The 23,364-nt window shown below is 41.0% G+C and overlaps 1 protein-coding gene and 1 pseudogene across 4 annotated transcripts in view; one reads left to right on the plus strand and one right to left on the minus strand.

The window, feature by feature from the left end:
* Positions 1 to 23,364, plus strand: part of CDKAL1 (CDKAL1 threonylcarbamoyladenosine tRNA methylthiotransferase) — a 654,884-nt gene that overhangs the window by 167,285 nt on the left and 464,235 nt on the right. For all 4 annotated transcript variants that reach the window (XM_073877631.1, XM_025891077.2, XM_073877633.1 and 1 more), the window contains one exon: positions 16,946 to 17,042. In XM_073877631.1, the coding sequence (XP_073733732.1) occupies positions 16,946 to 17,042 (97 nt within the window). The remainder of the gene's footprint in view (positions 1 to 16,945; positions 17,043 to 23,364) is intronic.
* Positions 22,129 to 22,620, minus strand: LOC112838272 (protein S100-A11 pseudogene; annotated as a pseudogene).

A 23,364-nucleotide genomic window follows, 5' to 3' on the forward strand; every position in this document is an offset into this window, starting at 1 on the left:
TCTGATCTTTGCTGCTTTTAGGCTCTCTCTTTGCTTAGAGGACCCCTCTCAATATTTCTTGGAGGGCTGGTTTCGTGTTTGCAAATTCCTTTAGTTTTTGTTTTTTCTGGAAGCTTTTTATCTCTCCTTCTATTTTCAATGACAGCCTAGCTGGAGATAGTATTCTTGGCTGCATATTTTTCTCGTTTAGTGCTCTGAAGATATCTTGCCAGTCCTTTCTGGCCTGCCAGGTCTCTGTGGATAGGTCTGTTGCCAATCTAATATTTTTACCATTGTAGGTTACATATCTCTTCTCCCGAGCTGCTTTCAGGATTTTCTCTTTGTCTCTGAGACTCGTAAGTTTTACTATTAGATGTCGGGGTGTTGACCTATTTTTATTGATTTTGAGAGGGGTTCTCTGTGCCTCCTGGATTTTGATGCCTGTTTCCTTCCTCACATTAGGGAAGTTCTCTGCTATTATTTGCTCCAATATACCTTCTGCCCCTCTCTCTCTTTCTTCTTCTTCTGGGATCCCAATTATTCTAATGTTGTTTCGTCTTATCGAATCACTTAGCTCTCGAATTCTGCCCTCGTGATCCTGTAGTTGTTTCTACCTCTTTTTCTCAGCCTCTTTATTTTCCATCATTTGGTCTTCTATATCACTGATTCTCTCTTCTGCCTCATTTATCCTAGCAGTTAGTGCCCCCATTTTTGATTGCACCTCATCAATAGCCTTTTTGATTTCGACTTGGTTAGATTTTAGTTCTTTTATTTCTCCAGAAAGGGTTTCTCTAATAACTTCCACTCTTTTTCAAAGCCCAGCTAGTATCTTTAAAGTCATGATTCTGAACTCTAGGTCTGACATTGTACTAATGTCCGTATTGAGTAGGTCCCTGGCTGACGGTACTACCTCTTGTTCTTTTTGCTGAGGTGATTTTTTTCGTGTTGTCATTTTGTCCAGAGGAGAATAGATGAATGAGAGAACAAAATGCTAACAGGTTTACAACGTCCCCAGCAAATATACTGTATACAAATCAGAAAAGACCTGAAACCAGGGGAAAAGAAAGGGAAAGAAAGAAAAAAGAGAAAAAAAAGAAAAGAAAAGAAAAAAAATAAAAATAAAAACAGAACAATACAAAAAAAGCAGAATGTGATCAAATATGATCAGGCTAGTGCATAGATCAGTGCCACACACTAGATTTTGGGCGTATTTTGGTCTGTTAGAAAAAAGTGCCTCCTAAAATTTTAAAGGAGGAAAGACATATATGTACAAAATAAGGGTTGATACAATGAAGGGATAGAAGATGACTGTAAAGATGAAAATTATAAAAGATTTTATAAAAGGACTTGATAAGATAAGAAGTTCTTTGAAAAAAGAAAGAAGATTAAAAAAAAAAATGGAGAGAATGTGATCAGGCAGGAGACTAGAACAGAACCATACACTAGTGATTTAGGGTATACTTTTATCTGTTAGAAGAAACTGTATCTCAAAAGTTTAAAGAGAGAACAACTTATATATATATATGCCAAAAATAACGGTAACTACTATGAAGGGATAAAATATGACTCTAAAAATGAAAAATAAAAAATGTTTTTTTTTTTAAAAAGAGATTGATAAGATGTTGTTTGAAAAAGGGAAAAAGAAAAAGAAAAAAAAACAGTTAACAAAAATTAACTTTGATGAACTAATGAATCATGGTAAAAAAAAGCCATGAATTCTATGTGCAGTATTCCCCTAGCGCTGGATTTCTCCAGTTCTCCTTGATCGGTAAACTTGATCTTGGCTTGCTGCTGTTCATGCTGATCTTCTGGGGGAGAGGCCTGTTGCTGTGGTTTCCAAATGTCTTTGCGGGAGTCTGAATTGCCCCGCCCTTGTCGGTCCGGGCTAAGCAAGGTGCTCGGGTTTGCTCTCAGGAGCTTTTGTTCCCTGCAAGCTCTCCGTACAGCCTTGGAGGACCAGGGCAAAAATGGTGGCCTCCCAATCTCCGCCCGGAGGAGCTGAGAACTCGGGGCCCCGCTCCTCAGTGCGCCCCCAGAGAAAAGCCGTCACTCCCTTGTCCCTGGTCTCCGGCCGCACTCCGTGCTCACCCGGCCTGTGACCGAGCGTTTCTATCTCTGGCACCCGACCCCGTGTGGAGTCTCCAAACCCAGCAGATCCCTGCGGTGTGCTCCCACGCCGCTCCTCCCCGGGAAGGAAGGGGAGTCTCCCGGATTTGCCGCTTGTTGGGTCCCTGCTGCAGGAGCAGTGGCCCGACTGGGCCGCGGATCACAGTTTATGGCAACCCTGAGCTGAGAGCCCGCGCCTCGGCTCCATCTCTGCAGCCGGCTTCCCCGCTCCGATCCCTGGGAGCTCTGCCACACTCAGGCACCCCCGGTTTTTCTGTGACCCCGAGGGTCCTGAGACCCCACTGTCCCGCGAGGGTTCCACCCCCCGCTTAGCCACTGCAGCGACGTCCCTCCGCAGAGCCAGCTTCTAAAAGGTCCGATTTTGTGCTCCGCGGCTCTAGCACTTGCCAGCAGCGGCCGGCGGAGGCCCCCTCCCCCGCCATCTATCCTCCCGAATATCGCCTCGGATTCACTTCTCCGCACGTCCTACCTTCCAGTAAGTGGTTGCTTCTCTGTTCAGAGAGTTGTTGCTACTCTCCTCTTTGATCTCCTGTTGAGTTCGTAGGTGTTCAGAATGGTTTGATCCCTATTCAGCTGAATTCCTGAGACCAGACGAAATCTAGGTCTCCTACTCCTCCGCCATCTTCCTCCGCCCCCCCATGATAGTAATTCTTATAAACTGTTTATTTGATCTGTGAGAGTGAAAATCCTGCTAGGATTTACCATAAAATTCAAATTTAGTTAAATGGTGTTGACACTAATCACATGTTGTTAGTTTATCTCATTGGATCATCTCTTTCTGATGATGAAAAAGATAGATTCCTGTTTAATGGTGGCTTTATTAAATTATAAGAACCCTGGGGGCGCCTGGGTGGCTCAGTCAGTGCAGCGTCTGCCTTCGGCTCAGGTCATGATCCCAGGGTCCTGGGATCGAGTCTCGCATTAGGCTCCCTGCTCAGTGGAGAGCCTGCTTCTCCCTCTCCCTCTGCTGCTCCCCTTGCTTGTTCTCTCCCTCTTTCAGATAAATAAAATCTTTAAAAAAACGAAAAAGAAAGAAAGAGACCAAAGCATGGCTTGTTAATCACAACTTTAGTTAATGATTGACCCTAGCATTATTTCCTAGTCTTAGCTTTTCTTTCATTTATTAAATTTTAAGAAGTCTTCTGAAAATGTATTCTGAGGTGTGTAATGTGAATCACATCCTGGCGTTGCCCTCAAGGAGCTCATAGTCCTGCATAGGGAGATGTGTCTGTTGTAAGAACTACAGTACAGTCGATCAGTGCTGAACGTTATGAATCGTTTGTCAAAGGAACAGGACAGAGAATTTAGGACAGTGATTTTTCTGAATTAGGTAGTTTACCTAGAATATGTTAAAAATGAATTGTTGATAGTGCCCTGAGATATTCATATTCTTTGCCTCTTGCCCCTCCAGTGAAACTTCTTGATCATGCCAGAGTTAAAGCTTGCCAAAGCCCAGTTAAGGCAGTTTCGAAGGAAGTTTGTTGCCTCGTCCTGTAGGCGGGGATTCCATGACTGTAGGAGACAACTCTTACTTTTCCTTGGGCGCCCTTTTTATTGTATGATTTTAAATAACAAAGTGCTTTTCTGTTACTCCCTCCAGGGGATCAGCTTTTATATTAATGCCTCTTTGGAAGAGTGGCTTTGAAAAAGGCATAAAGAACTTGGAAATCTTGTTTAAGAACTGTTTATAAGTTTCTAATAACTTTTTATTCAGACCGTATAAGCCTATTCTAAATGCAGGTGGGTCTCCCCCAGAAACCAGAATGGGATCTAATGGTACTCCTGCTCAAGGGGCATTTAGGATGGATTAGAAATAAAGCCAACTGCGCATTTTCCTTCCAAACTTTGATCCCTTTAATTCAGTTTGTAGTTGGAACCTGAAGTATGTATTTCCCTCGTTCCTTCCTCAAAATATGTAGATTCTGGTTGTAATTTAATTTTAGTCTTTCTTGGTAAATGTGATAATTAAAGTACAGTGAGATGTGCAAATTGGACAGTGAATTGAATAAATATAAGAGCTGATCAGGGTGTCTCTTCTTAATGTCACTTTATTAAGGTCTTCTGATATATTCATAGACTCTTGAGATTCCTTTCTTAACCTTTTTCATTCCTCTGTTTCTTTGCTCCGTCCAAGGATATTACCTTCTAAAGTGTTTGCTATGAAGAGAGTGTCAGGATATTGATCTTGGTGGGGGGGGGGTGAACTAATTACAGATTTACTTTTCATTTTATGAAATGAATTCTCCATAATAGGAATATATCTGTCAGAACCTTAGGTTATTTTTTGTGTTAATCCTTTTAAGAAAGGAGTGTTTTACTTACTTTAATTAGCCTAGGAAGAAGGAAATGATTGATCTAAATGGTAAGTGCTGGGCAAGTCTTAAACGCAGTTTTAAAGGTGGTGAGGTATCCTCTATCCAGTGGTCAGATTTTCATGGGCCTCACTCCTCTTACTTTTCCTTGGATCCAAAAGTTACACAGAAGTTACACAGAACCTTAAACTTCATAATATAGGGGAGGGAAAAAAAAATCCCCTCATTGTGTTTACCGTCTTAGGTTCATCGACTAGCGCCTGGGAATCAATCTGATAAAAGATGCATTAACAGGGGAAAAAAAGCAGATTTAGGTATCCACGGTTATTCATAAAGAAATATGACTCAAGCAGGAGGCTGGAATTTGGAGATAATATACCATCTTAACAAAGGTGATAAGGAGTAGAGAAGAGTTTAGATAAAGGAGAAAGGGTTTGGGGTATCTTGGGGAGAGGGAGATGAACGGTAATGTGATTAGGAAATGCATGGTAAATCAGGGTTGTGTAGTAGGGTTGGTGATGTGTGAAGGGTCAGGCAGTCTGAGTTGTCTCTGGAGTACTTCTCTTTTCCTGGTGGGGGGGTGGGGAATTTCCTTTACAAGTGGAAATTTACATCCTTCTCTTAGCCTAATTGGGGAGGGGGTCTCTTTTCCTTAGCCTGCTGTTTATTAATTTCCTTCACCTCAAAATAATCTTCCTACCAAAGTGCTATATTTTGTGGTGGCATATTCTGGTCCTCTTCAGTGACTAAAGGTTCTAGGTGACTGTTAGCATTACACCAGAGTTTAGGAGGCTTGCTAATCCTTTATTTGAGCCTGCAGTAATTTCTCCCTGTTTGAACTTAGAACACTAATTTTCTTCAGTAATTCATTACAGAAATCTCAATATTATGTTATGTTTTATAATGTATACAACATATTAGTATAGTACTACATGTGTATGATTTATATACAATTGTATATATGCATCTGGAATATCCCACCCCCCCTTTTCAATTGGTGATTTCTTTGATTAAAAATTTTGGTGGCCACTTTTTTAAGATTATAAAAAGTCTGTAAATTTATTTGTACTTATTAGTATACCAGCCTTGTACTTAAATGTCTGTCTGTATTTCTGTTCAGTTTGCATATTTCAGGGGTTTTTTTTGTTCTTTTCAACTTCATGTGTATTTCTTGAAACAGAAATTCCTCTTTTTTTTTTTTTTTTAAGATTTTATTTATCCATTTGAGAGACAGAGAATGAGAGATAGCACGAGAAGGAAGAGGGTCAGAGGGTCAGAGGGAGAAACAGACTCCCCGCTGAGCAGGGAGCCCGATGCGGGACTCGATCCCGGGACTCCAGGATCATGACCCGAGCCGAAGGCAGTCGCCCAACCAACTGAGCCACCCAGGCGCCCAGAAATTCCTCTTGATATCTGACAAGCTTCTGAGCATATACTGTATACATAATAGGCACAAAATATTTCACTAATGAATTTGTGAAAATCATGTATAAAAAGAGGTTGTTGATTGGTCCTCATTTACTCTAGAAGTTTCATAAATTCATTGCATGACAGTTAGAAGTGGTGGTGGGAGAGTTGAGTAGACAAGTTAGAAATGACATGTTGAGAGGTAAGAGCCGACAAAAGAGAAGAATCCATCTGTATGGCTTCCTAAGGTTATTTATTATGGGGCCACACAGCCTTACAGATCCTCGGTAACCCCTGGTACGGACATCATTATGTTGAAGTAAAGGGCAGTGATGGATGACTGTCAGTCCTGTCTTTACTTTGACCTTGGGCAAGCTATTTCATCTTTCTTTCTTTCTTTTTTAAAGATTTTATTTATTTATTTGACAGAGAGGGGAACACAAGCAGGGGGAGTGGGAGGAGTGGAAGCAGGCTTCCCACTGAGCAGGGAGCCCGATACGGGGCTCGATCCCAAGACCCTGGGATCATGACTTGAGCCTAAGGCAGATGCTTAACCAACTGAGCCACCCAGGCGCCCCACTATTTCATCTTTCTGATCCTCCATTTTCTCTTTTACAAAATGAAATCACAGGGCTAGAAAGTTTTGGGTGTCTCTTACAGATGTGAAAATTCTGTATCTGCAGTGGTTAAGGGAATCAACTACAGGTTCAATTAGATGCACCATATTTTGTGAAATAGGAAATGTGAGCCTGCCATACAAATATTTTAGAGACATTTCCTTTACAACGGTTACATATTGTTTTGACCAAACATGGTTTGGGATGTAGGCCAGTGTAGGGGATAGGCTTTGAGGGCAAATTTGGGCAAATAAGTAGAAGCTATCTCGAGGTGAACTTTACCAATAAGAACTAAAGGGGGGCACCTGGGTGGCTCAGTCGGTTAAGTGTCTGCCTTCGGCTCAGGTCATGATCCCAGGGTCCTGGGATCAAGCCCTGCATCGGGCTCCCTGCTTGGCGGGGAGCCTGCTTCTCCCTCTGTCACTCCTCCTGCTTGTGTTCCCTCTCTCACTGTGTCTCTCTCTGTCAAATAAATAAATAAAATCTTAAAAAAAAACTAATGGGCAAAAACAAGTGTCAGTGATTACACAGGAAACTGTGAAGTACTGAGCTCCCTGTTTCTGGGGGAGTAAAGCAGAAGCCATATCACCACTTGTGATACTCTAGGAAATGTGGACCATTTGGGTAAAATCTGTTTTACTGGGCAGTTGTCCTGTGTAGGAGGAGCTCTACAAATGTTGGGGAGCTCTTTGAGGGGACCCAGGGCAAGTTAGGAAAGTGTGTAATGAGGAACACGCCGCGAATGGCCGCCTCGACAGGCATTCATCCTGGGATGACGCCTTCCCAGGAGCTGGTCCGGATGCTGGGCAGTTCTTCCCCTGCCCTGTTGTAGTGGCAAGCTTTTAACACAGTCTTTGTTTTCTTCATTCCTTCTCCAACAGAGGTGGTTGTTGTTTACCGGTTAGGACATTTCCTTTCAGGATTTATTCTGTGCGTATGCCTTCTTAATCTTCTCTGTATAAGTGGGACATATTTTCCATCCTGTTCTTTAAGTTGGTGTTTCTCATAACCGTGTAATGTCGCCATCTGTCCACGTCAGGCCTGGTAGATCTTCATAATGCTCTCAGATAAGAGTGAGTGTTTATAACTTTCTTACTGTGTGCCAGCACTTTCTAAAGTGCTTTTCATTTAAGTCTAACAACTTCATGAGGTAAGAACTTCTATAACAAGTGAAGAAACTATAGCTCAGAGAGGTTAAGTAATTCATGTGCAGTTACACAGTAAACAGAGCCAGCATTAGAACCTAGGGTCTGGCTTCAGAGTCTGGGCTCTCAGTCACTTTGCTACTGTGTTTCTCAGGTGACTGTGCTGTTCCTTTATACGCCTCTGTCAGAGTGGTTGGACTCCTCCGTGGCTGGACTTCTAGTGCCTCCCCTCTTCTTGCTACTACAATATACCAGGTTCTGTTGTTGTTGTTGTCCTTCTTCTTCTTCTTCCTCCTTTTTTTTTTTTTTTTAAGATTTAATTTGTCAGAGAGAGAGCAGGAGAGCACAAGTGGGTGGGGCGGCAGGCAGAGGGAGAAGCAGTTTCCCCGCTGAGCAAGGAGCCTGATGCGGGGCTCGATCCCAGGACCCTGGGATCATGACCTGAGCCGAAGGCAGACGCTTAACCAACTGAGTCACCCAGGCGTCCCTACCAGGTTCTGTTCTAAGTCTGGAAATACTTCTTTAAGAAAACATACACCCAAATCCCTGTCTTATGACAGTCACACTTTGTGGAGGGGCATATAGGGGAACACACTATTTAAAAAATAGGAGAAGGTGAGAGGTGGTGTGAGGAGGCAAGCAGTGAAGGGAGCAGTGGTGGTGCTGTGGTGGGCCACAGGGTTGGTGAAGGTGAAGGACCTGGCGGAGCAAGGGAGGACCACGTGGGCTTCTGCACAGCAGTGGAAGACTCAGGAGGCCTGCATGGCTGGAACAGAGCAAGTGGGGAAAGGGTAGTAGACATCACAGGGGAGAGGGGAGGAGGGCTGTGGGGGGGCAGAGCCTTGTCGGCCATTTTGAAGAACTTTGCCTTTTAATCCTTGTGAGATAATGAGCCACAGGAAAATTCTGAGGAGAGGGGTGCTTTGTTCTGGCTTACATTTTACAGAGATCCCTCTGACTGTAGTGTTGAGAGTAAATGATCAGGGGACAAAGGTAGAAGGACGCAGGGGAGAAATGTTGCTGGCTTCGAGCAGGGTGATAAGCGTGAGGTGGTGAAAAGTGGTTGGAACCTGGGCATCCTCCTGAGGTCCAGTGAGTGGGGTTTGCCCGTGGCCCGAGGATAAGAGAACAGGATGTAGTAAGAATAATTCTAGGAGTTTTGGAAAAGCATCTGGGAGGATGGACTTGTTATTCATTGATTTACCATTAACTTGCCCAAGTGTCTTGATGCTGAATTTCTGAGTCAGAGAACAACCTGTGGCTTTCAGTTCTTCTGATGATAACCTTCAAGCCACTAGCTTTAGAAACCAGATAGTATGTATGGCTGCTTAATTGTCTTGTGGGATTGAGGTTTCAGTTTTAGAGCAATGGAAAAATATGTCATGTCAAGCTGCCTTTCCATGTGGCATAACTAGGCGTTATCATTGTATTTCAGGGTATGATCCTTAGTTTTGCAGATACAGAAACTTGCTTTTTGTGGACTGACCTAGAGTTAGATGGGCCCGGGGACCGAATTCATAATAACCAGTCTCACTAATTCAGCTTCTTATGTAGGCCTATCTAACCATGGTCAAGAGCAGAATTAGAAGGACTTCCCCTGGGACCCCCCATTTCTGAGGAAATGCTAATTTCCTGACTTCCAGAGAGAGTGACTTTTAGCAGCTACCCTGGCAGGATTCAGAGAGAAACCTCTTGATTCCGTTTGGCGCCATGAGGCTCGTTAGGCCTACCTGGCGCTTTCTTCCTGTGCTCTTTCTTGGCCTCTGCCCAGTGTGTGAGCACATCACGCATTTTCTGATTTCCTTCTGCTTCCTCCCATCGCTCCTGTCTTTGGTCTCACCCCTCTACCCGCTATCACTTTTCTCTTGCAGCTTCTTTTTAAAACTTGTTTACACTTCTATTGAAATTCCATTTTTCTGTAATGATCCAACTTTCTTTATACCTTTAGCTTCTTAACAAAAGTCCGTGCCCTTGGTAGTTATACCTCAGTGGAGCTGAGAAAAAGTCTGTGTCCTATGCTCACCTTTTTTCCCCCCTTAATTTAAAGTCACAGAATCCTTTCTTCAAACAAAATCTTTCATAGATCTTTGATACACGAAGCACATTCAAGCACACTAACAGGTTGTAGTGGACGAGAAGGAGGAAGACCTCAGTCCCCTTTGCTCAGCCTCCTCTATATCCCTGACCGTGTCCCTCAGGGACCTCATTGGGTGTCAGGGTTACACAGCGCTGCTTGCAGAGAAGGCCGTCTGTCCTTCACAGCCAGGTCCCTGGAGTCTCTTCGCAGGGATGCGTGCTGATTCTCCCACAGGGCTCCTCGCAGCTCTCCTTGCCACCCCCAGACCTCCGGTCTTCCCCTTCATGCAAAAGAACCTGGGCTCTCAAGCCCATTTCCTCCTCTTCTCACTAGACCGTGAACCGCTGGAGATCAGGGACTATCGTTTTATCTTTCTTTTTCCTTGTGTCTGGCATGTGGTGAGTGAAGGAGTGATAGAATGAAGAAACAAAATGCTGAATTACTGACTTTATCGACAGACAAAAGTTCTTAGCAGTGAGCCCAGGAACTTGTACTGGCAGTAAGCATAATAAAGGAAACTCACTGGACCTGAACTCAAGTGGGAATTTCTTGACTGGTTTTGTATGGCCAGTTCATCGGGGTGTGGTAGTTTGTTGTGCCTGGATTCACTATGAAGAAATGACTGCTCTGTCTGTGATCATCTGCCTCGGGTACGGTACCTACTCTGCTTGTCACTGTTACAGATGGTGAGAAATGTTTATTTACCCTTTGGACTCCTCTGGGTGTAGTGAGGACTACTCCCCTTTCAGTAACATTCTTTCTCATGGGGCATAAAATGTGCAATTATGTTCTAGTTTTTTTTTTTTTTAATTTTATTTATTTATTTGAGAGAGGGAATGAGAGATAGAAAGCACGAGAGGGAAGAGGGTCGGAGGGAGAAGCAGACTCCCCGCCGAGCAGGGAGCCCGATGCGGGACTCCAGGATCATAACCCGAGCAGAAGGCAGTCGCTTAACCAACTGAGCCACCCAGGCGCCCTGTTGCAGTTTTTGTTTAGTGAAAATACAATTGGGTCTTGAGATCCTGATATTATACCCCAGTTACTTTGGATTTGAATGTTGGCAGATATCCCCAGTTACATATTTGAATACATGTTTGGATGGTTTTCTTCAGATTGATAAATCCCATCAAGTCTTAGAGTAACTTTATTTTCAGCTTTTGGCAGCCTCGAGCCCAGCTGTCCAAGTCCTGACAGTAGTTACGTAGGTAGACAGTGGCATTGCTACAGATTACGGCTTCCTCAGCTGCTTGTTTCAAAATTAGAAAAGGCGTTGTGTTATTGAAGTTTATCACACACATAGATCCTTAGTTGCTGAGATATTTTTATGTGATTCACCTAACCGTTGCCTAACTGTGAACACTTAAAATAGATATTCTCTTCCTTGAATATTTAAGCACAGAGAATACTCACATGCAGAGTAGTGAAGACTGGGCTTGCTTTGTACAGAAACAGATTAATTTGGCTCTCTTTTTAGTGCTGTTGTGAGGAGGGGTTTTTATGATTATATCAGTATGCATTTAGAAATGTAAAAATTAAGGACACCTGGGTGGCTCAGTTGGTTAAGCGTCCAACTCTTCATTTTGGCTCAGGTCACGATCTCAGAGTCCTGAGCTCGAGCCCTATTTCGGGCTCTGTGCTGGGCATGGATCCTGCTTAAGATTCTCCCTCCCTCTCCCCTTCTCTTTCTGCCTCTTCCCCCCACCAAAAGGAATGTAAAAGTCAGATATATATTTAAGAAATACTTTTTCATGAAAGAAAACTTTGGGTGAAGACCTACTCATTATTATGAATGTTTTTATATTGATTAAGCATCAAGTTGCAGGAAGGATGTAAGGAATAGGAGAAAAGAACATGGAGAGAGAAGCAACATTTGCTCCCAACCCACTACTTGTTAGAGAACTGTGTTTTTCTTGATAAATACAGGAGTTTATTACTCCGCTCTTAGACTGTGCACAAAACTCAGGAAAACAGGAACTGTCAAATACTGTGTTTCGACTTTGAAGATATTCGATATATTGTAGTCCCTATAAATTTCTGTGTGGTTTTAATCAAGAAATGTTTGTTCTCATTTTTATTACATGATCAAAACCCAAGTTTGATTTATGTCCTGAGATCCATCTTCAAGGAACAGAGAATCTTGGTTGTCCATCCCAGCTCCAGCACTAACTCTTTGGGCCACAATTACTATAGCTTCTTGAATCTCGATTTTCTCTCTCTCTCTTTTTTAAGATTTTATTTATTTATTTGAGAGAGAGAGTACGAGCGAGATGGGGAGGAGCAGAGGGAGAGGGAGGAGCAGACTCCCTGCTGAGTAGGGAGCCCTATGTGGGGGCTCAATCCCAGGACCCCAAAATCATGACCTGAGCCGAAGGCAGATGCTTAACCAACTGAGCCACCCAGGTGCTCCTCAACTTTCTCTTTTATGAAATAAAGCAAATGATATTATATCATCTTTATTTTCTATGCTTCTGTGAATTTTAAGATTCTGTACAAATTATTTCTTTGTATTTAGTAGTTGGCAGAAAAGAGAGAAAGGTTTCTTTATATTTTCCGCATTACTAGTTAGTCCTCTAGTCAAGGGTGTGTCTCTAATTTAGAAATATGTTTCAAGAAAATAAGAATGATTATATTGAATTAACTTTACATGTAATTTTTGTTTTAATTAACATTTCAAGGCTATCTAAAATGAGGACATAGAAATTCATGCTACTTTAAAGTTTCTTAAGGTATTTTTGTTACCAGCATTCATATTTTGAAGGATAAAGCTTTTAAAAATATGTCTGTGCTGGGTTTTTTTCTAAAGAAATTGTTTTACAGGCTTTTATTAACCTGAACAAAGCTCACTAGACAAAAAGAACAGGATGTAAGAGGGGAATGTTTGGAACCAGAGGGACTTGGAGAGTTGGTGTTAAAACTTGTGCTACTTTCTTTGATCACATATAAAACATGGCATTAGTATTCCACAACGAGGCTGTGATTCTTGCTTTGATTATAGTTCTGATCTACCCTAGCATTTTAAATCCAAATTCAGTAAAAGTATGAAATAGTATTCTAAATAAGTTACTTACTCAAGCATCTCTATTTCCAACTTTTCCTCTTAATTTTCTGGTGTTCTGCTTACTGCCTTAAAATCAGTTTTGGACTGTTTTATGACCTGATTTAGTGTTTATAATGTCACCAGAACATTTTCCCTGGATTGTTACACGTATTGGCTGCACTGTTTTCAAATATAGCTAACAATGCAATGGTTAACTTGATGAAGTGCTGTGTAAGTGCTAACCATGGTTGTTGTTAAAGTATGGTTGTCGGTGGTGATATTACCTCCTTTTTGTTTTCCACACTAACATTTTTATTCTGTGGCAGTGTTTCTACATCTCTAAAGGGCCTTAAAGTTTTGTACTCAATTGGATTGTCTCCACACCTTTATGGTCTGTTCTATCTACTGTTTTCAACTGTCACATTAGAATGCATTTTGAAAATCTTCCCCCAGCTTCATTCCCAGCTGGTGACTTGAATGTCCAGAAACTTGATGGGCATTAGTGGAACCTCAGGTTTAGTGTGTCCTTTGTGAATTTGTTGCCTTCTATCTCAGTACTCAGCCAGCTGCTTCTTTGAGCCAAATGTGACCTGCTGCCTGTTTTTGTAAATGAAGCTTTATTGGAACACACACACACACACACACACACACACACACACACACACGTGAGTATGATGTATGATTGATTTTGCATTAAAGTGGCAGAGTTAAGACTCTTCCAGCAGAGGACCTGTGAGTAGCAAAGCCTAAGCTGTTTAGTATGTAGCTCTTTAAATAAGATGTTTGCTGGTCCCTCTCAGACCTTTGATTACTCCTTGGGGTTTTCCCTCAGGTATATTCTAGCAAGAAAACTAATTTCCTTTCCTTTAATCTTTCTTTTTTTTTGGTTATTCCACATGCATTCAGTCATCACATCCTTTTGCCTAGAGTATTAATTTCCTCACCTCTTGATTTCTTTTCCCCTTGTGTTTCATTTTATATCTTGCCACCAATGTCATATCCTTAAAATTTGGTTCTACTCTATGTCCACACTGCCACCAAACACTTCCCCATCGCCCCCGAACCTAAATAGAAACTCGCTAGCCTCTTTCTTAAGTCTCCTTCCGTAATAGCAGCTTTACTGGTCTCCCTAAACAGGAATTCTGTGCTGCAGTACGTTCCCCCTCCCCTCCCTTCTTGTCTTTGTTCATGCTGGAATAGCTGCCTGGGGCTTTCTCTGCCCCTGAGTTCCACCTTGTAGGAGTTTGTTTGGAAGCCTTGTACTATCTTTTTCTGTCTGCATATTCCTTTCTTCTCCCTGATATATATGTTGCCTGTGTATCTTTCTGTCACTAGCGGCATTTTATTTGCTGCTGTGTTGTTGATGTTCTTTTACATCTCATCCATTATAAACCATAAGCTTGTTGGGTACAAGGTGCATGTCTTCTTCTTTACTGTGTTCCCTTAAGCTCTCAACATCATGTCTTAGATGTGCTTAATAATTAAGTAATTGAGTCACATTATAGGAGGCAGGCCTTTAATTTGAATGTAATTATTGGTGACTTTACAGACTCCCTTGGATGTTTACTGTGATTGTTGGTGTTATAGCTAAAATTCTTGAGGAAACCGGATGTTACTTCCTCATACAGACTGTTAATGTAAATGGAAAAATTTTTGTTGTTGTTGTCTGATAAGGTATTTCACATTTACCAAAAGAAAGCTATTTGTGTGCAATGATGTGCACGGCACTGATAAAAAAGTAAAACCAGGTGGCAGAGCCAGGCAGTAATTCTCTTGGATATGTTAAGCAATCTATCAAACTCAGATTTTTTTTTTTTATTCCATTAACAAGTTTTTTTTCCCCAGGATTCCAAATGGAAAAATTATACCAAAGCTCTCTAATAAGTTATTGAAATGATGTTAAAATAGTATTTTATTCTCTACTTACGGATGATGTTGAGAATATTTTATTCTCTACTTATTCATTTAGTCACTCTCTGCATACTTTCCAGAAGGTTTTGATGTGGCTGTCGATCACAAATAGCTAGTTCTGTTAATCCCAGGGGTTTTTTTGGCCTCCAGTTCTGAGTTCGTACTCTTGAAAAGGTTGCAAAAACAAGAGTGCCAGTTGTAGAGACTTTTTACTTCATAGTGGTGTGTTCTAAAAGTTACATGTCCTGAAACTGGGCTGCTGATACCCTTAACTTCCTCAATTGATTTTGGAAAGGTAAAGATTGCCAGTGGGGCCAGGAACACAGTTGGTGCATAAAGCCTAGTACCGAGTATCCAGAAAAACAAACAAAAAAGGAAACAAAGCATGACTGTACCCCAAAACCCGTATACTTGAAAAAGAATTGAAGACTTGAAAATTTCATTTTAAAATGGGCAAAGGATGTGAATAGTTTCTAGAAAAAGATATCAGCTCTGCTTGGTTGACCACTGTCTTCTAGCATGGAGTCAGTGTTTACTGTATACATGTATGCCAGATGAATGAGTAGTGCCTAAAATATATCCCAACCCCTCCTAAGTAAAGACATGCTAAATAACCAGACCTGTATACCTTTGAATCAGCATTTCTACTTCTTAGCATTTATCTAGGGAAATAATTAGACATCTTAGCATAGATTTCACATCTAGGTTTCCATAATCCAGAAACACTTTATCAAATGCTCAAAGATACCTGTCTATCCACATATATATGTACATATGTATATATTTATACATACATGTATATGTTGTATGTATATGCATGCTCATTGTAAAATCATCTGTAATAGTGAAAGATTGGAAACAACCTAAATGCTGATTAGAACAAGAATAGTTAAGGGCGCCTGGGTGGCTCAGTCATTAAGCGTCTGCCTTCGGCTCAGGTCATGATCCCAGGGTCCTGGGATCGAGCCCCACATTGGGCTCCCTGCTCGGCAGGAAGCCTGCTTCTCCCTCTCCCACTCCCCCTGCTTGTGTTCCTGCTGTCGCTGTCTCTCTCTGTCAAATAAATAAATAAAATCTTAAAAAAAAAAAAAAGAACAAGAAATAGTTAAGTTATAGTATATCCACATTGTAATGGGTAAAAAGGATGAGATTGATCTTTAGGTAAAGATGTGAAAGAAAAGATACAAGTTGTGTTTGTAAAACAAGATGTAGTTTCATCTTTATAAGTACTGAACACAGGTCTAGTTACACAATATGCTTGCACATGTGAGGGCTGGGCTGGAAGTTAGCATAAGCACCCTATAAGCTTAAGCATAAGTCTCTGGGGAGCAAAACTGGGGAGATGTGTGAATTCCCAGGATAGAGGGGTATTATACCTTCTATTTTTTAAACTTTGTTCAGTTTTTTTTTTTTTTAAGTATATTTTACTTTTATGTTGGTCAGAACACTGGGAAGTCATAGAATGAGTTTTAGGTACATTTTCATTAATATTTAAAATAACTTATTTGAATGGCTAACTTGTCTGTCTAGAAAGTGGCTTTTTTTTTTTTATTATGTTCAGTTAGCCAACATATAATACATCATTAGTTTTTGATGTAGTGTTCAACGGTTCATTAGTTGCATATAACACCCAGTGCTCATCATCACACGTGCCCTCCTTAATACCCATCACCCTGTTACCCCGTGCCCCACCCCCTCCCTTCAGCAACCCTCAGTTTGTTTCCCAGAGTCCAGAGTCTCCCATGGTTTGTCTCCTCTGATTTCTTCCCGTTCAGTTTTCCCTCCCTTCCCCTGTGGTCCTCCACTCTATTCCTTATGTTCCACAAATAAGTGAAACCATATGATAATTGACTTTCTCTGCTTGACTTATTTCACTTAGCATAATCCCCTCCAGTTCCATCTTGATGCAAATGGTAGCTATTCATCCTTTCTGATGGCTGATTAATATTCCATTGTATGTATGAACCACATATTCTTTATCCCCAGTAGCCAAACTGTGGAAGGAGCCAAGATGTCCTTCAATAGAAAGTGGTTTTTAAGCATAATTTATGTCCTTGAGAATTCTGTATAAGTAAGTTTTTTGGTTTTGTAATGGGACAATAACAAAAGACATGATCAGGTTGGATGGCTGTTGTATTCTCTAATGGTATGACCAATAGATGTGCAGTGCAGGAGTCTTATTATAATAGGTTTTCTTTCAGCAGTCGTAAGAAAATCCAGTTTCATAGTAGAAGGGCTTGTTAGGATTTGAATGCTTTACATGTATTAACATCAGTTTCCAAGGGTGCACTTGCGAGCAAAAGAATCACACTGTTTTCTCTTCAATCTTTCAGAAAAGCTCAAGAGGAGAACAAGAAGATAGTGCTCGCTGGCTGTGTTCCTCAAGCCCAGCCTCGGCAGGACTACCTTAAAGGACTGAGTATCATAGGGGTAAGCTCGTACAAAAGAACATCTTTGGCTGTTGAAACATATACTTGGTCCACATTTGATTCGCTCTTTCTGTGTTACTTACAAGCTGTGTTACACTTCTGACTATCTCTCCTCAACATTCTGGACCCATTGCTGCTGAAATTTCGTCATGTCTCTGTAACTTTTCACCTTAGTGCAAAAGATATGTCCTTGATTCTCTTGTTAAAAAGAAAAAATACCAAACACAATAAAAAGCCTTACCGAATTGAAGTCCCTTCCTAATACCTGGACTTTGTCTGCCTGTCCAGCACCATTTCTTGCCATATCATTTTAATTTTCCCATCCCCCTGAACTGCTTGTCATCCCCCCAGTACACAGATGCCTTTTTTTGGAACGCGCCCCTTCCCGTACACTCATCCCCCACGTCGCTCCGCCGTTACCCGCTCCACCGTTACCCGCTCCGCCGTTACCCGCTCCACCGTTACCCGCTCTGTAAAGCCTCCTCTGACCACTCAGTGTGGTCTTCCCGTCATCCCTGGCCTCGGTTCCCTTTGCCGACTGTGCTTACCTGTCATCTGCCCTCTCAGCACCTCACAGGGTTGTGATTTTACAATCACTTATCTCATTTTTTGATGAAGGCCACCTTTCTACTTAAATTACTAACTTCACAGTGACCGATTTTCAATCTTTTTTTAAGCTGACCATGTTTCTCCAGCCTTTCCCGTGATGCCTGACACACAGGAGGCACTCAGTAAGTGTTCGGTGACTGACTGAATGAAAGAATCTTCCTGCTCTTAGCATCGTGAAGTCAGGAGACGTGCTGTCTGTTATCGGTCTTATTCTTTGTGGCCATCACTATTCACAAAATGCCCAAAGGTCATTGGCATTCAGTTGGTATTTGTTGACCACATGGTGGTGCTTCATCCTTCCCACCATTCTTCTAGGGCTGTACTCAATATGCTCAGGAATCCTCTTTAAAAAAAGACTTTATTAATTTAAGAAAAAAATAATATATATATAAAAATAGAGTCCACTCATAGAAAAATTATATGAATAATTGGCATCTGGAATGAGATTTATTGGATTTTTCCTTATTTGATGTACAACAGTACCGTTGACAACTTTTTTTTTTTAAGATTTTTTTTTTTAAAGTAGTCTCTGTATCCAACGTGGGGCTTGAACTTACAACCCCGAGATCAAGCATCATATGCTCTACCAACTGAACCAGCGAGGTGCCCTGCTATTGACAACTTCTAATACTGTATTCTCAGTGTAATGAACTTGTTTTCTGCTGTCAAATCCTTGCCCCACTAGCAAATTTAATAATCTTTGAACAAACATTCTAGTGTTAAACAGAACCTCAGTGTTTGAGAAGTTTAGTTTGTTTTCACCATTTGTCTGTTTACTTTTTGATTTCTCTTGGTTTAAGGAATGACATGAATATGGACTCCTGAGTTATCTATTCATGTGAGACTAACTTTCTCCATAAACATAGTCCTGCTGTGTTAGGGAAAGAGGAAACTCGTTAGAATTCTGTTTTAGGATGGAATGTGGCAAAAGCATAGGATTCATCTTAAATTTCATTTCTAGGAGTTAAGTTACTGGAATAGGATAATTTCTTTAGTATGACAAAACCTCTTCTTTGTGTACATTATGGTAATATTTTGCTGAACTCCACTGTGTGTAGTGAAGAGCTCAGTATGTGTTGGGATGTAGGGGAGATTCTAAGGGAGCATGCCCAGTGCTGCTAATGGGGAAGATGATTTTCTGGGATGATAGAAACTTGTGGCTTTGGCAAATAACATCTCCCCCCCTCCCCATTTAGTCTAGTACCCTTTTTGTTCTGTCATCGAATCTCACTTGATTACCACTAAAATTCTTTAGATGTATGTATTTTGTTTCTTTATAATTAGAGAAATAACTTAAGATCACATATTTAAAAATGGAAACAATATTCATAATTCCATCACTGAAACATGATAATTATAACTTTGCTTATTCCCTTTAGACTTTTTTTTTCCCCAATGTGGGTTTTTTTTTTTTTTAATGTAATCTTTACACCCAATATGGGGCTTGAACTCATAGCCCTGAGACCAAGAGTCACAAGCTCTTCCAGCTGAGTCAGCCAGGTGCCCCCCACAAAGGGCTTTTTATTTTAATTTCAAATCAGTATGTTGTGAAAAGTTTCCAAAAGTGAAATCACACTATTAGTAACAGTATTTAAGTTGTAATCTGTCTTCAGCAGTTAGTGTTATTATTAAAATATAGGATTATTCTTTGTAAACATCATTTTATAGAGCAGTTCTTTCTTTGGCAGCTATATGACATTTATCATAACTGACTATGTATAAAAGTTATGTCCACAGAACCTAAAATTAAAAAAATCTGAAATAGGAAACCAAAATCATCTATAATTGGTGTCTGAAAAGACCTGTTTCTGAAGATAATTGTTAGAATTGCTACAAAAACAGAAACCTGAAGAATAGTGAATTTAACTGAAATAAAGAAATGAATTATATTGATTTAGACAAGAAAAAAATTCTAAAGTGTGAAAAAAATACGAAGATATTTAAATTCATTGACTTAGGAAACTAGTGTTAGGGATTGTACTGCAGTTTTTTTTTTTTTTTTTTTTTTACATACGGAGTGAAAACTGTTATTTCCTCACGCAGTTCCGCTCATAGAGTAACTGTGACGCAGGGCTTTAATAGAGGTGGAAGAAAGAGCCCATGTAACTGCATTCTGTGCTTCTCCCGTCTGCTAGGATTTGTCTGTGTCCCCCCACGGTACAGGGAGGCTGTGTCGATTCTTTAGACCAAGTGATAGAAATAAAAAGGTAGTGCACACCTGAATTAAAAAGTCCCCATGTGTGCAGGTCCTCATGGAGTAAGCGTTTAATAAAGAAGATTCTTGGGCGCCTGGGTGGCTCAGTTGGTTAGGCGACTGCCTTCCGCTCAGGTCATGAACCTGGAGTCCCGGGATCGAGTACCGCATCGGGCTCCCTGCTCGGCAGGGAGTCTGCTTCTCCCTCTGACCCTCTTCCCTCTCGTGCTATCTCTCATTCTCTCTCTCTCAAATAAATAAATAAAATCTTAAAAAAAAACAAAACAAAAAAACCCCCGAAGATTCTTAATAATTAAGGATATTACTACCGTTGTCAGGTGAAGTTTCATCGATATCAGCCTTTAGAAAGGGGATGTCCAGTTTGTTTTCATAATCAGAGCAGCGTAGTGAGGGTACGCAGTAATCAGTTGTCAGACCCCTGGGCATTTTATTATCTTCTCTTCGACTGTCTCCTGGAACTATCTAGTTGTAATTAATATTATTTGTGTGGTGCTGGATGAAAAGAAAATAACAGAATATCAAAACCTACCAACCTCTGGGTCCAGAAGAACTGGCTTTGGTGGCCATAACCTCTACACTTTTCCCATTCTGGAGCACAAAAATGTCTAATTTTTTTTTACATTGGGAGAAGAGGGAGAAAAGATTTAAAAACATCCATGTCTTTGATAGAAAGACCTTTTTGTAACCACAACTTCTTTCTTAGAATGATTAAATGAAATTTTATTTAATATATAGGACATATGTATTTATAGGTAACCTGTACAGAATCAGGATCTTTTTAATTTTTTTCAGGATCTTAAAACATTTTACCTCACAGTGAAAAATGTCATCATGTCTCTTGGGGCAGATAGTTACGGTTAACCATCCCCCTTGGAAGGTGTTTTCATGCAGTGTCATTTTTTAAAGTCACTGCTGTTATTTATTTACTTTGGTTACTCTGTGTCTGGCTGTAGGTGGTTCCAAGATCTTGTGAGTATACTTTTGAATGTTCCTTTCCTTCTCTTCAGCTCATTTGTTGGCAGGAGAGTTTTGTTTAGATTAGTCAACCAGAAAGCATAATGTTCTCTGTTGAAGTCTGGTAGAAAAAATGAAGAGTAGACTTCGGGACTCAAAAGCCTGACTTCAAATCCCTGGGCTGCCACATCATTTTCCCTTTAGTAAGTACTTACTGGAGGCCTGTTACGTGGTAGCTGCTAGGTGCGAGGCACGTGGCAGTGTATCAGATCAGCCAAGATCGCTGTTCTCACCATTCCGGTTCTTAGTCATATCTGATTCAAGCCTAGAACATCCCTTGTCCTAGAGAATGTGGTGGGATGGGTCCCTAAGACCAAGGGAAGATTGGCTAGTTGGGAATCTCTCTTGAGGCTGAGATATACTTTGAGAAAATATACTTCCTGTCCATCATTAGAAGTTGTGTTGGGGATAGGTGGGTGAGACGGTACTGATTTGCTTCAGTTCTTCTTAAGGTAGGGTTATTTCTCCATGATTGCAGGAGTCATTATTAATATGTGTGACATTTATTAGGAAGGTTGGTTTGTACTCTGTTAAGGAAAGCATGTTTACAAAATTGTACATTTTGTGTTGATTTTCTGTGCTAATTACTGAACATGGACTGCATTTGAACTTGATCTTATTATCTTTGTGATTGTATACTCTAGAAATCCTAAATAAATTGCGTTAATACACAGGTTATAACAGAAAACATGCAGTTCACAGCAGAATATATAATTTGATGTCAGAAACTTTGTAAATGACAGAACTTCCTGATTTGTTAGGTGTGAGCCCTATGGGCAGGTGCACAGCTCTTTGGAGAGCTGAATGAAAATGCTGCTTACCACAGGCACCCACTTATTTCAGGGACTCTGAACCACGTTGATTGGCGGTGGTTTAAACGTCTTTTCAGGCAGGCTGACCTAATACTAAAAAGTCACACAGCGTGGTATTTCAAATGTGGACACTTTAATTTTGAAAATTACTTGTATAAATAAAGTAGCACTTGAAAGAGGCTATATTTGAGAATATTTCTGTCATATATTGCAAAAGGTAAATGGAACAGTGTCACAGTAATCGCGGCATTGATATCGAGGGCAAAGCTTGAGAAATTGTGTCTTCCTGTTTGTCTCTACCTCATGGCTTCCTGTATGTCATCTTGTTATAGTACCTTTTTTTTTTAACCTGTAATTGTCAAAAAGGCACTATCTTACCAGAATGACATGTAAATTTAAAAGCCCACTGATGTTTGTACCTTCTTAGATCTGTTGGGTTTTTTTTGCGTGTGTGCTTTAAAAAACGCTATTGCTTTATTAACTACCAGCAGGACTGGCCTGCACAGGGGGTGGTGGACGCTCTAGGCTCAGGGTCCGTGGAGGATGTGAGGAGGATGTGATGATTGGGAGGCCGTTTTGAAGGAAAGAGATGGTCTGGAGGCCAAGGCCCAAGAGCCCCTCTGATTTACTTCTGGAAATGGGTAGACCTTGTAAAGGAGTCATGGCAAGCTACGGCCATGCCACCAATAAGATTAAGAAATTCTTGGAAATCTAGCTGCCCGTCAGTGTTGAGGTCCAGTTTCTTCTTCATGCGATCAGGGTCCTTCTGGTTCTTTGTGAAGGCAGCCAATTCTGTATTCATGAAGGTTAGGAACTCTGTCTTGGAGAGTGTGCAGTTGTTACCCGTCTTTCCAGCAAACTTCTGGAAAACAGCAGTCGGAGACTCGATGCACTGCTTGGTCTCGGTAGGGCTAGACATTTTTGCCATGTGTTCGTGGAACGGGCGAGGACCGTGCGTCCGGCGACGGAGGTGCTGCCAGATCTGTTGTTTTTATTTCTTTTATGGCCTTTTCTAATTTTACCTGTATGTGTACACATTCTTCAATTATTCAAATACAAAAATAGTAAAAAGTAGTGTATCATAGTAGTTAAGAGCCTGGATTCGGGAGCTGGATTGCATAGATTCATATCCCTGAGGCACCATGTATTAGCTGTGTGACCTTGTACAAGTCACTTAACCTCTCTCTGCCTCAGTTTCTCCCTCTTTGGATGGGCGATAATAATAGAATCTAACTGAGTTAAATCAGTTAATACATGTCACCGGGTTAGCATGGTGCCTGGCATATAGTAAGTGCTCTCTCTGTATTAGCTTTATTATTATTATTATTTTAATTTTTATTTCATTCACTTGCTAGTAGAATGAGCATTGAGCACACCTCTGTACCTGAAACAAGAACTATTTGCTAGAGACACAGAGCTGAATGAAATGTGTTTTCCCTAAAAACAGTGAAATCTGAAGAGAGCCACAAATAATCATGATAAATGTGCAGAGGGATAAAGTCCTGTGGGCACACAGTGGATGAAGCCGTCCTTGACTTGGGCTTGAAAGCCTGAGTAGTGGTTTGATGGAGAGAGGATGAAAGGCTTTCAGCAGAGCAACAATGTATCTAAAGAAAAGCATGTGTGCGTCAGGGCACCTGGAAGGGAGAGGAATGGCGAGTAGTGTGTCCTGA

This window comes from Callorhinus ursinus, unplaced genomic scaffold (genome assembly GCF_003265705.2).
Source record: "Callorhinus ursinus isolate GAN/ISIS: 27379988/994484 unplaced genomic scaffold, GSC_fseal_2.0 scaffold26, whole genome shotgun sequence".
NCBI classification, from domain to species: Eukaryota; Metazoa; Chordata; class Mammalia; order Carnivora; family Otariidae; genus Callorhinus; species Callorhinus ursinus.